The following is a 16100-nucleotide window of genomic DNA, read 5'->3' as shown; positions in this document are numbered from 1 at the left end:
TATATATATGCCCCTTTTAGCCCATTCCCATTCTCTTTTAGCCCAGTCGCCCTGCTTGACACCTCGTTGCAAATATAAGAATTCATCTCACTTTTCCAGCAACATTCTTGCCAGGCTTTGGCTGTACATCAATGACCTTCTTGTTCACACCTTGCTTCCTCAGGCATGAAGATACTCATGTTTTCAGGAGTCAAATGCTTTTGTTTAATTAATCAGTGCCATAAAGATTTCTATCTAACACTTCTTAGTCTTCTCAATAATTTGATGAACTGTTAGAAGTAGAAAAACCAGTTGGAAAACCTGCCTACTCAGATAGTTGTTTTAATTCTAAAATATTTTTTATATACTGAATAGCTTTAGAAAATATTTTACCAATCGATGAAATGAAGCCTATAGTATTTTCATTCTGCTAAGGCTCTTTTTTTGCGAAGCGAGTTAGTATCAGAGAACAGCCATTGTGAGGGCACTTGGTGTAAAATTTTTTGAAGTTCTTCTTCTTTTGCTATTTTAAATTTTTGTTTGGGTAAAAATATTGAATTAAATGTAACTTTTTAAATAGTACTAATATGGAGTCCAACGACGGCCAGTACTTACTGACATCTATTGGCAACTCTCTGAACTAATGAGTTTTTACTAAAGAACTTTTTTTAAAGATTATCTAAATGAGATTATAATCTTTATTTAATTGTATCATTTGAGATAGGTTATAAGTTAAAAAAATAAAATAAAAATATATTGGTATATCAAAATATAGTTTTTGTTTTTTTTTAGACGTTTACTTACTTGATTTTGAATAAGATACTGTATTTTTTATTTGTAGGGACTGATTTGAGTTCGAAATTTCGAGCTACATTTGTGCCATTTGTACTCTTGTTACTGTCGGGTTGACACTCACTTTTGTAAATGACATTTTTATTAATGAGAAGGGCAGATAATGGTTTGATATTTTCATTTTAAAGGGTTATCAGCTTTACAGGCCACTCGACGAAGACAAAAAGTTGCCGAAAGCTTTTCCAATTGATTATCACCTTGAAGATACAATAGAAAGTAAGATATTTAACGTCTTTTTACCACAATTACGTCTTTACTGAAAAAGAATTAGTTTTAAAAAACCTTGCAGTTAAACCTTTAAGTTTGAAACTAAGTTATTAACAACTTGAATAGTAATTTCACAAAAATTGTATGCTATGGAAGCTGTGTTGGCTAAAAATACTAAGAACAATATTTTTTAAGTTTATAATTTTCGATGTTTTGGCTATCTTTGACTGAAATCTTCCGAGAGTACAAAAATTTTAATACAAATATGTTTGTATAAACACACCCACACACCCAAAATATTTTAATCCTTTCTTCTAACGAGGAGGAAGAAAAATGCAAAAATAGAAGTAAAAGAAAATTGTACAGTATATTTAACACTAAATTTTATTTGTTTTGAGCAACACATATAATATGTTTGTTTAGGTCACTATCTGCAAAAAACACAAGGAAAGTATTCATTAGTTTGATTATTACTTTTCGCCATTTCACTGTGAAGATTAAACAAAAAACTTTTTACTAATCAACTCGAAATTCTTCAAATTAGTATAAGACCATTTAAAACTAATCGCATATCTTTGAGTATGTAAAAAAAATGATATGTATGCCATGTACAATAAACAGTTTCCTTAGTAACCACCTAACAGTATTGCAGTCATAGCTACGCATTTGTGCTAAATTAAATAGCATATTTTATTTATATTATAGTTGCGTTTTGGATAATGATGTATGAATGTGCTTATCTATCGCCAGAAAAAGTTTACAAAGGATGCAACTCAAAGGACTTGGTAAGTATGTAAAATTAAGTATGTATGAGACAAAAATTTCAAATTACGAATTCTGTAGCATTCTAGAAGAGTTATCGTGTTTCACATGAGAGTAAGTAGCGTAGACAACTTTAATGAAGTATAGGTATAGGTAACAAGAATAATACATCTACACTGTACATATGTAAACAGAAGTGGGAGAATGCAGAAGATCTCTTTTAGGGTTCCCTTTGGAGTTGGTGTTTGATAGAACCCCTTTGGTATTAAATAACCCTGCTGAACATAATTGCAGCAAGTTAGAAGACATCAAGACACTTAAAGAATCAACTGTTTTGACCTTAAGGAAGTACAGCAGCATCAATTTGGAATGCTAAAAATTTGACAGGCAGATTGAAATTTTCAGTGTAATTGTGCTGCTTTAAAATTGCAGTAACATTGATGGGAAGATAAATTTTGCTTTCAGTTCTAAGCTAGTAGAGACTTTATGAACTTCGTCTCAAATTTTAGACATTTGAGTTTTCGCAATAAATAAACACACTTTCTTTTTTTTTTTTTTTAGTTGAGTATTTTAACTGATAATTAACTTGAGCTCTTCTAGATTGTTAGTTATTGAAATATTTTGGTTACAGACGCAAAGTCCTTTCGCTAAAAACATTCGGGAGCCTCAAAAAGTATGTGATGAGGTAAAAATCTATAGAATGCAGAGGACATTAGATACTGACAGTACACTAATAATGCTTTGAGGGCTACCTCAGATTTAGCACTTAATTGGATTTTTTTTGAACAAATAAAAAGCAACTATTTCACGCTGTGGATCTTCCACACACAAATCTAACCTTCATAACCACTACCCTACACCCTTCCCAAAAGTTAATTATAATAATAAAATTGCTTTCAAATATCGAGTTCCGTTCTTCAAATAAAACATTATGTGATGCAACTAAAAATTCTGTAAAAAATTGTAATCATTGTTATCATTTGTTTGCTTATGATTTAACTCTAGAACAAAGTAGAAATTTGACTCTTTTAAAAGAAATGCTCTGGGTTCCAGGAAGAGAAGAAGAAGAAGGAACGAAAAAGGAACCTTTTGGTATTAATTCTGCAGTATCTTCGTGACGAAGGGTTGGTAAGAATTGTGCAAATGATAATTTCTCAGCTGTATCCAATGCTTGATATGTGGTGCATTATAAAATCACTGATTCTTTTTCGTAAGAGCCTTTCAAAATATTAAGGAAAAAAACTTAAAGGAAAGAAGTGTAGTCAGGGTCTTAAGAGGTTTCTTATCAAACAAAATATTACTTGCATAGCATAGGGGTTTTGTTAGTCATTACATTAAAATTACGACGATTTCTTTTGTCCTTGAGAATCTATTCTTCAGTTCTAATAAGATGTGAACGTTTACATTATACGAAATTGTAACATTCACATTAAAATATTACTTATAATCGGAACGGTGAGATGTTCGATAAAAGAAGGAAAAGTATCCTTGTATAAATTATACAAATTATAAACAAAATTGTGAAAACTGGCCAGAACCGAGCTAGAAAATTATTCCTTGAGGGGCATAGGTACTCTCGGTACCAGAAATTTTGATGAGTAGCAATAATGTCAAGAAGGTGTTAGTGAAGACAGTGAAGAGAGCAGGTCAAGGACGCTGAATGTAGAAAGCCCAATGGGTCACCATGCGCCTCAAATCATACCTCTCCTTTTATGACTGAGCGAGAGCCTCAGGTTACTTATATTATGCGTTGGAAAAATTTAAAATTTTAATTTTTAAGCTATATTCAGAAAAGCCTTCCAACTAAGGAAAATTGTATTTTTCGAAGGCAGTTAACTAAGTACGTGAATAAATATAATTATTTGGGAATTGACTTTTTCCCATATCAATTTTAAACCAAAAAATTATTTAAAAACAAAGTGTAAATCTAAATTGTCAATAAATAGTTTGTTTATTATTGTTTTCAAAAAAAGATTTAATTAAATTTGGTCATAAAATGAACGTATTTCTTCATAACACATATGATGGTGGTTAGGCACAGGTAGTAGTCTTTTCAGACGATTAAGGAATATAATGTAGAAAAGCTCTACACAGTTTTCTTAAAAAACAAAACCATTATTCTTATTGTTGGGCTGAACACCTGGTTAATTTATACTTGTCAGAAAACTCCAAATAAGTAAGTATAGTATCAAGCGTATTGTGTCAAAAGGACTGCCAAGAAGCTAGATGTCATGGCAACAGAAAAGCAAGTGCCCGCTTTGTCAAAAAAAACAAGAGGGTTCTGTCAATTAAATAAAGCTTCGGTAGAGCAATGAAGGCCACTATATTAAAAGCTATCTTTAAAGAAAATGAGATTATTAAAAATGGCCAATTACTTACTCATTTTATACTTATAAATTTCTCAACTTCTCACTCTCCGATCATTATCTGCATTCATAAAAATTCTATGATTGGAAGTTGAACATAAAAGTTAGAGCTGATATGTTCAAGTTATGAACTGAGAGCTAGTCTACTTTCCATTCTACGTGGCTTCGGAGGACCTTGATTAATTATTTCTAAATAATTTTCTTTGCAATGAGCGTAATTTTGGAAAATTAATTATGAATCAGTGGTTACAAGTAAATTTGAAGTCGTAATACATCAACAAATATACTCGTATTACCCGAGCTGTTACAACATAAAAGGTTACTCTCTTTGTTATTAAATTAAATTCATTATTTTGTCTGCTGATAATTATGTACTTTATTGATTACGAATAATCTTGTAGTGCATGCTTTTCTTTATTCTCTATTATCCTTGGAGAAAACACAATTTTTTGTTCGTCGGTTTTGGCCAAGACTCTCCGATTTGATAATATAATTATCATTTCATTGTTAAAATACAAAAAATAAAAAATCGTAAAATATTTATGTGTATTTTTGTAGATACATTGAAAGTGTTCAACAGTTAGAAGTTGAAAGCAGAATACCAAATCATTTTGTAGTTTGTGATAACATTGATTTAGAAACAATAATTCAAGATTTTGAATCTTATTATTATGTAAGATTACACAAATATCCAATTATTTGTAAGAAAATTGAAACCCCAGCTGAACCAAAGAGGAAACCAAAAATTATGAATATTGAGAAAAAAGACAATAATTCTATGAAAAAACTCTTAAAAGATAACAGTATATCAAAGGAAGAGATAAGCATTACTGTGCAAGGAATTACTCCACCTGGTTTTCCAGAAAATAATATTGATGAAAATAAAATAAACGAAGAGAAATTGTGGAAATCTTTGGGAAGTTTTGAAGGTTATTCGAGTGAATGGAAAACATTTGCTGATATTATTGCTAAGGTAAATAATTTATATTAGATTATCTGAGATAAAACAATCTCATGATATATAATCTACCTTTCCCTCTCTCTCTCTCTCTAAAATAATAATAATAATAATAATGAATTAACTGTGGTCCTTGACGCCCGGGAGCTATAACCGTACAGTGAGCTGTAAAAAGCTTCTATTAGAAAGAAAAATCTTTAGGCCAGCAGCTGGATTCGAAACAATAATCTCCACTTGGGAGTCCAGTAGGCTAACCATTGAGCTTACCTAACTTCTTGTTCTTCTTTTTGTTTAAATTTTTAAAGGAAAAGAGCAAAAATCTCTGTTAATTTTGCAATTTTTATTTCGTCATCTCTATTTTTTAACTATATTCTTTAGTAATAATATCTTATTATATCAAGTAGCAGAAAGATGATTTGCCTCTTCTTCGCAAATTTTGGTAATCTTGTGGTTATCGTCTTAAGTTTTACATTTTAACCACTCTCCCCCACAATATTTCTTCATTCAGGTTATAAAAATAAGAATTGTGATGTTAGATATTGTAATGTGTTTTCCCAGAATAATTAACTTCTTATTTTGAGGCATTGCCCCTCTTTACGGAATTTCTAGTTGTTTCATTATTATAAAAAATAAATATTTTGCATTGAGGAGACTCCCGCTATTAACTTGGTATTGTGACAGTGTAAATTTGCTCTTTTTAATAATTAATTTTGTGTTTCTTCTTTAACAGCTCATCATTTCCCATTAAACTCCCATTTTTGGGTTTAAAAAAAAATAAGATTTCGAAGATAAACGGAAAAAACAAATAATAAATAAGTCTTAAAAAAAAGCTTGAATTTGAAGTTTTTGTTTTATTAATAGAAACTTTCGTAATGCTTTACCTAGCTGTTCGTCCGACCTATACATTTAACATAAATTAAGCTTTTTTTTTTTTTTTTTTTTTTTTTTTTTTTTTTTTTTTTTTTTTTTTTTTTTTTTTTTTTTTTTTTTTAGGAAGTTATTGATAAAAATTTAAATGTAAAGTGGGATGACGTTATTGGTTTAGAAAGTGCAAAAAATCTTTTAAAAGAAGCCATCGTTTATCCATTAAAGTATCCAGAATTTTTTAAAGGATTTTTGTCACCTTGGAAAGGGCTTTTATTGTATGGACCCCCTGGAACAGGTAGAACAATATTTTTGTTAATTCATATTATTTTTAGTTAATATTTAGCAAATATTCTTATCAACAGTAAATATACTGCTTAACTTAATGTACGCTCTTTTATTTAAATAGGGAAAACGCTGTTAGCTAAAGCTGTAGCCACTGAATGTAAAACAACTTTTTTTAATATTTCTGCAAGTTCTGTAGTCAGTAAATGGAGAGGTGATTCTGAAAAATTAGTCAGGGTAATTAAATTTTTGCATGTACTAGATACATATCTTGTGGAAACAAGTAGCATATTTTCATCTTAAAAACTTCATTTTTGTTCTTTGTAGCTCATTTAACAAACATAATCGGTATTTGCATTATAAATATAAAATAATAAAACATTAGGTATTAATGATACAAAACATTTATTACTATCAATCATGCTTTTTTTTTTCTTGCTTTATGAGGAAGATAAAGCCATCTTTCTTCAATTCTCTTTAATCTTATTTGAAGAAGAAAGTGTCCAATATCGATAAAAAAAATTGCTGAAGCGATCCAATCACATCACTTATTAAAAAATTGACAATACTGCATTTCCAAACAAAGCTGTTTCCTTGCACCTTCTGTCGTTCTTAAAAATCCATCTATCCTTCCGAAAGTAGTCTCATCGAACCAAACACTGCCCACAGAATCAATTGATAAACATTTATTTTCAATTCAATCCGATCAACCACTACAATAAGAAAAGTAAAGTATTTTTTGAGGCGGAGCTAAACGTCCAACAACCAATTACCACAACAATGATTAAGAAGTAATTTCTTCTCTATATGCAAACAACTCCTTGAAATAAGCTTCTGCTTCTTCTACTATCCTCTCTTTTGGCAAGATTTATTTTAAATGTATTTACTTTTAAATACTTCACTTGTATATATCCACTTTGTACAAGTATTACATTATTTCATTGTGTACCACCAAGTAATCATTAGTTTTTTTTTTCCGCGTTATTTTTATTGTATACTTATTTTATTATTCCCTGAAGATGACAGGCAATGATGTTGAAACGTCGGCTTACGATGAAATTAACATGAAAAATTGTTAGATTTATTTAGGTATGTGTGTTTTACCCAACAACACAGCCAAATAACCAACAAATATTTACTGAGTTAACAGATTTTATCAACTCCTAGAACTATTATTCTTGTTCGTTGTTTAATTAACCTTTAATGTTTAGATTACCCTACGGGATCTTCGTTTAGTGTCATTGTTAATAGAACGTACCCTAATCCTACCAGCATGGCTAGTCATCTACTAGATATGTGACATGCGCGACTAATCCTATTAAAATGAAAGTTATTGCAGCTTGTCCGTTGTAAGCTACTACAGTGGTTTAACGATTGGTAGCTCATTCTTTTCAGTGGTTTAACGATTTTCTTCTATTGCTTTTTTCATTCTTTTGCTTCTTTATACAATTTTAATTTTATTTTTAAGTTCAAAGTTTATTTATTTTTTTTTTATTTAAGACGTGAAATTATCTTAATACTGCTCTCTTCTCTCTCCTCTCTAATAATGAAAATAAGAAGCTCCTAATATGAAACGATTCTCAGAGCAGCATGCTGGTCTTTCTGTGCGTTTTGATAGATATTTAATGTTATTTATATTGTTTATTTGTAATAAATAATTATTTTCTATATTACTTCAGGTAATCATTTGCAAAAAGTGTTTATTGTGTGAAGAAAGATAGAGGAGTATCAAATTTCATCAGGCAATAATATTTTGAATTGGAGCAATTTGAGACGATTTTCCTTTTATTAAATATAAGTTATAGATTCATTTAAATTAATGCTTGAATTTCAAGGAACCATTTAAGAGTCAATCTCGAGAAAAAAAATCAGGGATTCGCACTTAACGTGATTGGTAAAATTTCAAATTAAAGTGATCGATCAATGTGTTTGCAAACAGCACCACTAAGTTTAAAGAAAACAAAGCTACGTTCGAATACATCTTTAACAAAAAAAAAAAAAAAAAAAAAAAATGATAAAGGAACCAATTTTGGGAAGTGGGATTTTTCTAAATTTCTACAAAAAGGGACTCAGAAAATGCATTTCCAGTGAACATGGCATTGATCGCAGTAGTTTTTCTTATTATCATTAAGTGCATGAAACAAAAAAAAAAAATGCAACGCATTAAAAATTATTGTTTTATATGACTAGGTTATGTTTGAATTGGCTAGACATCAGGCTCCGTCAACAATTTTTATAGATGAATTGGATGCTTTGGCTTCTAGTAGAGATTGTCCGAATGAACATGAAGCATCACGAAGATTGAAATCTGAATTGTTGGTACAATTAGATGGTCTTTTAAAAAGCGATAATCAAGTTTTCTTCCTAACAACTTCAAATTTACCTTGGTATTATTATTATTTTAACTTCAATTAATTTAAATTTAAAAAGCTTTTAAATTGTAATTAAGGCCGTCGTGATAATGCCCAAGAGGCAAAATTTTCTTAAACGTTTTTAAGTAAGTGTTCTAGAAATTATCTTCACTTCCATTTAGTATACTAGTTCAACTTTTGGCTAATCCTTTAATGGGACTAAATAGTTAATTGGTTTGCTGGAACAAAAGGATAGTAATCACACAGAGTAAATAAATCAGACCAAGTCTGAATCCAATGGCTGATCTTACACAATGTATTTGGTACAAATTTGTGACCTAAACCTCTTATAGGTAGCGTTTCTCTAATAATCTAGTTAGTAAACGTGAATAATAAATTCATTTGTATCATCTGAACACATTACATCTGAGAGTTTTGCACATAATTAGCGTGGGTGGATAACACCACCCTATTGTTGGTCATAATTATTACATTTCATATTTCCAATTATTTTAATATCTATACCTATTTCTTTCATGAAAGAAAGTTTTCTAAGTTTTTACATTTAAAAAAAAAAAAAGGCACGAACTTTTGCAGGGACTTAGATTCAGCCATATTGCGGCGTTTGGAAAAAAGAATACTTATTAATCTGCCAAATGAAGATGCACGTAAGGAGATGTTAAAAACATTTCTTCCACAGAAGATACTATCAAAGCCTATGGTTACGTCTGTTGTATCGCATGATATGTTGGCACAGGTGATCCATATGTTTGATTGTAAATTAATTATTAATAATAATTTGTAAAAAAAAATTGATATTAGACATCCAAAACTATTCTAAAAATTAAATAATTTAAATAACTTCTTGTTTTTAACTTTCTCATACTTCTTATAAGAATCGCAATTGTGCTGATTTTCGGTTTGTACCAGATTTTGACAATCTAGCTGAAACTTTCTGTGTCTAGTATCTTAAAAATATAATAATTTCATTTTTAAATTTATTTTCTTATTATTTTTTCTTTTGAAAAATTTGCACATTATACATTTTACAATGATATACTATTCTATAACAAAAAAGCTCTACTGTGGCTGTGTCATGGACACGGCCGTGTGCTATGCGTGAATACTTTAACGTAACGGGTTATATTTTTTATATAAAATATTTTTATTTATGTATTTAGCATTAAATCAAGGAAACATTAAATTACTGTGTTACAATATAACTTTATTAATTATAGGTCTGTGATACGAAAAGTACGACACAAATGGCGTACAAGATAAATCGAGATTTCTGGTAAACGTTAAATCAATATAGGTATTACCTAACGTTGTTGGAGAAGTTTCAATATAAGACAAATTGAACTCGCTGAGCATGAAGTCGGGCAATGAGCGGTTTTGTGAGACATCAACATTAAAGTCTCCAACTATCATAATTGGTGTAGTAAGATCAGGCTTGTAATCGAGTACAATTTTAGAGATGTTTTTGGAATATTTTAACAACGATCGTAACATAAAGAGTTTAATTTCTGCTAACGCTGTGCCCGGATGGATATACCTACACCCGAGTACGAATTTGAAGATGCCATTGACCTTTTTCGTTTACTAGACAGACATCACCAGCTTTTGCGTCTTTCATTTCCAAATAAATTTCTGAAATGTCAATGTTAACTCTATTACAATCAGTGAAGCTATTGATGTTGCGATAAATGGCGACTCTACCGGCTTTGCGACTTTTACCATTCGATTGTTCTTGAGAAGCCCTTTCCAACCGTACACGTTCTCTGTATTTGGTTTTGGCTTTTCGACGCGTAAAGGCCGACATTATATATTTTTGATAATATTTTTTCTATTCTAACACCTTATTATATTAACTGTCACTATTTTACACTAATGTTTTATATACAATCGATAGATTGTGACGACAGCTCACGATTAAAACTTAAACGAACATCGTAGCTTCTCCGAGTCAAAAGTTATACTAATTGCAAATCTCGATACGCAGCAAAATTATCTCAAAATAGCGGCGCTTCCCCCTCCACCGCGCGCGATGCGTCGCAGTCCTCGCTCATCGTCATGAATTCTTTGATCCTTTAGCTATCCAGTGGTCTAATTTAATTTTGGATGTAGACGATAGATTCGAAACTATAATGCCAAACTGGATCCCCTGATTTTGTTATCATTAGATTTTTTGGATTGCCACCATAAGATTCAAATTTAAAGACGTATTCACGTCAAAATTTTTTTTAGAACATAGTCAAGAATAGCCTTAAAACTAAATAATTGATTAAAATTTGTAATTTGAATATCTGAGTGATTTATGACTGCTCGTTTCTTCGACAAAATAGGATATAGTTTTTAAATTTCTGGACTAGTTCTTTGTGAGTACCTACTAAATAGTCCTTAAAAAAACTCCAGTGTAATTCGTCTTCAATATTGTAACAGCTAGTAGCTGTTCTGGAGTTGAATTATAATTGGTTGATTGTTGATAATGGAATAAAGTTATCTAGATTTAACGGTGCGGCAAAAGCGATGGAATAGTAAATTACAGACAAGCTTGGGTATAAGAGATGAAAATGACAAGTTCTCTTAGCAGCAACATTTTAGATGGTTGAATACCTGGCAACTGGGAGAAAGAGAATTCAAACACTGAATAATTAGTTACTGAATTGTTACTATCTACTCCAACTTTATGCAGCACTGTTTGATCTAGACTGGAACATCTCTTTATAAATCAAAGGATAATCAGTTATTGGTAATCCATTATATATTGTTATTATTAACTACAAATTCAATTCGCTGATTCATGAAATTGAACTAAAATAAAATTATAATTTTGACGACACTAAACATTGAGTGTTTAAGAGACTTAAGCATTTAGACTCTCCAACGTTAAGTCTGCAAATAAAGACATATGTATATTTGAGAAAGAAACTAATGAATTATATAAAAAATTATATGGAGATCAATTCTATTTCATGAATTGCATGTTTTATTTAAAGCATTCCGTTAACATACTAGATAGATTACATACTAGGGTCTTATTTAGCAAGATGATCTCAGCGTTGAAAGCTAACCTCATCGTTTACAAAAAGAGAAGATACCCCTCATAGATGATCATTGAAGAAGTGACCTATATACTATTTTCTGTAGCTGTATGTTACTGACACGTTGATTAATAACAGAGAATCATTTGTTTTGTTGTGAAGTGGAGAAATTGGAAATTGTGAAAAATTTCCAGATTCTTTATGACAAGAAGAACAAGCGGCTAATTCTAATTTGGCAAAAGTTTTTTTTTTCATGCAAATTTTTTCAACAAAACAATATATCATGAAAGAGATTGGCTGACTAAAGACAATAATCCTGTCTAGCTGGCTAAGATAAATGGGTTCCCAGCAAGAAAATAATCTGTTGGAATAAGCGTGGAATATTAAAGAGATATTGGTGGCGAATGAAAATATCACTGACTTCAGAATGAGAGTTGCAGCATTAGTCAAATCAGAAAATTATCAGTAGTAACCAGTCCATTTTTCTTATTGGTTTTGGTCTAGTACGAGGGTCGTTTGAAAAGTCCGTGCAAAAATAAAAACTACTTAATTTTTTGGGGTAAACCTTTTTTATTTTTCAACATAGTCTCCTTTTAGGCTTATACACTTCGTCCAACGCTGCTCTAGTTTGTTGATCCCTTCCGAATAATAGGATTTGTCCAAGCTCTGAAAAATAGCCATTCGTTTCTGCAATCACCTCCTCGTTTGAATAAAATCTTTTTCCCGCCAGCCATTTCTTCATATTGGGGAACAAATAGTAGTCCGAGGGAGCCAAGTCTGGAGAATAGGGGGGGATGTGAAACGAGTTGGAACCCTATTTCCATTAATTTTGCGACCACAACTGCTGAGGTGTGAGCTGGTGCGTTGTCGTGATGGAAAAGAACTTTTTTGTGGGCCAATCGTGGGCGTTTTTCTTGCAGCTCGGTTTTCAAACGGTCCAATAACGATGAATAATATGCACCTGTAATAGTTTTACCCTTTTCCAGATAGTCGATGAGAATTATTCCTTGCGAATCCCAAGAGACAGTCGCCATAATCTTTCCGGCCGAAGGAACGGTCTTCGCCTTTTTTGGCGCAGATTCCCCCTTGGTAACCCATTGTTTAGATGGTTCTTTGGTCTCAGGAGTGAAGTGATGTATCCATGTTTCATCCACAGTGACGAAACGACGCTTAAAGTCCTGCGGATTCTTCTGGAACAGCTGCAAACCGTCCTTGCAACACTTCACACGATTTCGTTTTTGGTCAAGCGTGAGCAATCGCGGCACCCATCTTGCGGATAGCTTTGTCATGTCCAAATGTTGATGCAAAATATTATGTACCCGTTCATTCGAGATGCCCACAGCACTAGCAATCTCACGCACCTTCACTCTTCTGTCATCCATCACCATATCATGGATTTTATCAATGATTTCTGGAGTAGTAACCTCAACAGGGCGTCCAGAACGTTCAGCGTCACTTGTGCCCATATGGCCACTCCGAAAATTTTGAAACCACTTATAAACTGTTCTAATCGAAGGTGCAGAGTCACCATAATGTTTATCAAGCTTCTCTTTAGTCTCCTGAGGCGTTTTGCCTTTCATAAAGTAGTGTTTAATCAACACACGAAATTCTTTTTGTCCATTTTTTGAAAATCACTCGACTTCCTCGTTTCAAACGAATGCCAAACACAAAGAAATAGACCGATCTGGCTGAAACTTGGTGTGTGTTCTTCCAAGAGATGCTATTAACTAAACATAACCTCGATACGCGCCAGTGGTGCTATCTCTCTGACTTTGCACGGACTTTTCAAACGACCCTCGTACATAGGTTATAATCTAAGTTTATAAGCGAATGGATATTTTTTTAAAAGCAGTTTAAATTTAATTGAATCCTCAGTGATTTAGATTGCAATATGTGTGATGGTAAAGTTTGTTAATGTGTGAATTTGATAATGGATTCAAAATGAGTAAGTCACCTATTTTCTCTTCTACAGCATATTCGGGAATTGAAAGATTGTTAGACGGTCTGATCAAATTTAACCTTTGAGAAGAATAAAGAGAGCATAATAATAGATTTCTTATTCAAGTATTTTCTTTTCTCTCAACCAATGAAATTTCTTTCATACTAAATATTCAAAGTTAGTCTGGTTATTTTTGAGGAAATATAGGACTCAAATGTTAGAGGCAGAGCGTAAAAAAAAAATCTACATTTTGTCTCATTTCATTTTATTTTTCATATTAAACGTAGGAAAATGAAGAAAAAGGCTTGGGCAACCAGCAGTGCAACATCGAAGAATTTTTTTTTGTGTCGTTTCTTTCACATAAGTATTTGTTTCTTTTCAGTGTTTTGATGGATATTCAGGTGCTGATATAAAATTAACTTGTAAAGAAGCTGTCATGTGCGTTTTACGTCCAATATTCTCAGCACTGGAAGAGAAGAAACATTCAGCCAAAGGTTTTGCTATAATTTTTTTGTTTGTTCTTACCAATATGAATTATGTAAGAATTTTAATATTTATGTATTTACCTAGGTGCTCATCATATTGATCAAATAACAGTAGAATCAGTACAGGATTGCCATGTTTATCTTGCCATTGAGAAAACTAATCCTACAACATCAAAACATCTACTACGTTTTAAGACATGGGAAGCAGAGTACGGTTCTTCAATATAAACAATATACGATAGGTAGTCAGCTTTACTCAATTATATAATAAATAATTCAATTAATTTGAACATCACTATATTATATTCATACATTTATAAATAAAGTAGTTCAATCAACTTTGTTTTTCATTTGGCGATTGAACATTTGATGACACTTTATTTTTAATTTTAATGTTTCGTTAATGAACACAGCTGCATCTTCGAAAAATTGGAGTAAGTCACTGGCTGTGAGAGTTCACAAGATATTTGTCATTTATTTAATGCTAGCTATTTGAAGAAGAATTGTTTTTAGTTTAAATAATATTAAATCGCATTTATCATATGACCAAAATCATCTTCCTCGGAGTGTTAATCTGTCAGAGTCAGATAAATATCAGGTGGCTATCCAGTAGTGGCTAATGCGTCTGTAGTATTTCGAGAAAAAATAACTTTAGTTTATCTCCACTCCACTATTGCTAGTAGACCTCTTCTGTTAAGGATTTCTCCTTTTATTTTTAAATGTTTCTAGTTAATTTTCACTGACAATATTAAAAAAATACAGCAGCTTTGCATCAATGTATTGTTCTCTCTATAATTTAAATAATGAACTAATAAATTAAATTTTGTACTCAAATTGAAAAAAACCTTAAAGTACTTAGTGGAAAAAAGAATTAAATGTAGAGTAATTCGCGTAAGTTGTACAACACTACTCGTACCAAATTCCAGAGAGAGCAATTTATATTAATCCTAAAGGCCGCAGAGTTATTAAGGTAGGTGAATTTGCACCTGAGTCTAACCATTTCATTTTAATCATATCAAGTGATTAGTTTTTTTTTTTAAATTATACTTCATCAGATTGTTTGATTAAGCAATTTTATAAACATGTAATCAAATAACCTATAAATGAAAATGGATTTTTGTTTAATTTTTTTGTTTTTTCTCTTAATACAATACTCGTACTTTAGTTCTAAATAATAAATTTCAACAGAATGTATTAAGTTTTTTTTTTTAATTCTCTAAAGATATTAGACTGATTAGCATTTCAAGCTTAATATCTTATATCCCTAAACCCTACAAATTACTATCTTCCATAGAAGATTTTTAGCGAATAAAAATAAAATGTTCTAACTTTAAATTATAGAAGAAATTTCTATATTTTTGTAGATGTAAAGAAATACGATATGTTAGAGTATCTGAAATGATTGCAGCTACAGAAATGTGTTTGCTACAGTGTTTAAATGGCCCAAGAAGCTGAATAAGTAAATATCCAAATGAAAAAAAGGTAATATCACCTTATCCTGACTACCAAGCTTTTCAACATTGCTGAAGGAGCGTAGAAAACGGATTGTTCAATTTATCTCTACTTGAACTAAGAGCAAATCAAGAGATGCAGTTCTTTCTAGGCTATATTTTTAAATAATTTATTTGGGAATTAATCTGTAGTATAATACAGTACAATAAATAAATCTATTGTGTCTACACAAGTTACTTTAGCAGTAGATTTGAGCAGGAGTAGGAGAGAAAATACCCAATGATAGCAAACTCTGCAAGATTTCATTAAGTCCCGTGAGGTCTGAAAGAGATCACGAGGATACTAGTGTTTCAGCCGGCTCGGAGGATTTTCAGGGATGTTCAGATATGCGAGATTCCCATATATGGGGATTAGAACAACATGTGAGAGCAGTGTGATATTTATTCTTGGTGATTTATTGAATGTAAAAGGATGTTGAGGTCATTTGAAAGATAAAAAGTGGCGTTAGCTAACTCTCAGTGTAAGTTGGTTTGGAAATATCTGAATATTTCGTACG

The 16100-nt window shown here is 31.3% G+C and overlaps 1 protein-coding gene across 3 annotated transcripts; it reads left to right on the top strand.

Annotated features, from left to right (window-relative positions):
- Positions 1-1011: 1011 nt before the first annotated feature.
- On the top strand, positions 1012-15781 carry LOC141451258 (katanin p60 ATPase-containing subunit A-like 2). Of its 3 annotated transcripts, none has more exons than XM_074122513.1 (10): positions 1012-1047; positions 1744-1823; positions 2854-2924; positions 4725-5139; positions 6118-6286; positions 6398-6510; positions 8464-8660; positions 9222-9381; positions 13990-14101; positions 14178-14430. In XM_074122513.1, exons 2-10 carry the CDS (start codon positions 1758-1760, stop codon positions 14318-14320), a joined length of 1446 nt encoding a protein of 481 aa, XP_073978614.1. In that variant the 5' UTR covers positions 1012-1047; positions 1744-1757; the 3' UTR covers positions 14321-14430. The 3 variants fall into 3 exon arrangements, with proteins under 3 accessions (XP_073978614.1, XP_073978615.1, XP_073978613.1); XM_074122514.1 differs by lacking the exon at positions 1012-1047 and adding an exon at positions 15501-15781 and having other exon boundaries at positions 1672-1823; positions 14178-14334; XM_074122512.1 differs by lacking the exon at positions 1012-1047 and adding an exon at positions 15457-15781 and having other exon boundaries at positions 1672-1823; positions 14178-14334.
- Positions 15782-16100: the final 319 nt, after the last annotated feature.

This window comes from Rhodnius prolixus, unplaced genomic scaffold, assembly GCF_049639745.1.
Source record: "Rhodnius prolixus isolate KJV_2025 unplaced genomic scaffold, Rpr scaffold_8, whole genome shotgun sequence".
Classification (NCBI taxonomy): domain Eukaryota; kingdom Metazoa; phylum Arthropoda; class Insecta; order Hemiptera; family Reduviidae; genus Rhodnius; species Rhodnius prolixus.
Note: the sequence above shows the minus strand (reverse complement) of the source record. Positions and strands in the feature narration are given on the sequence as shown.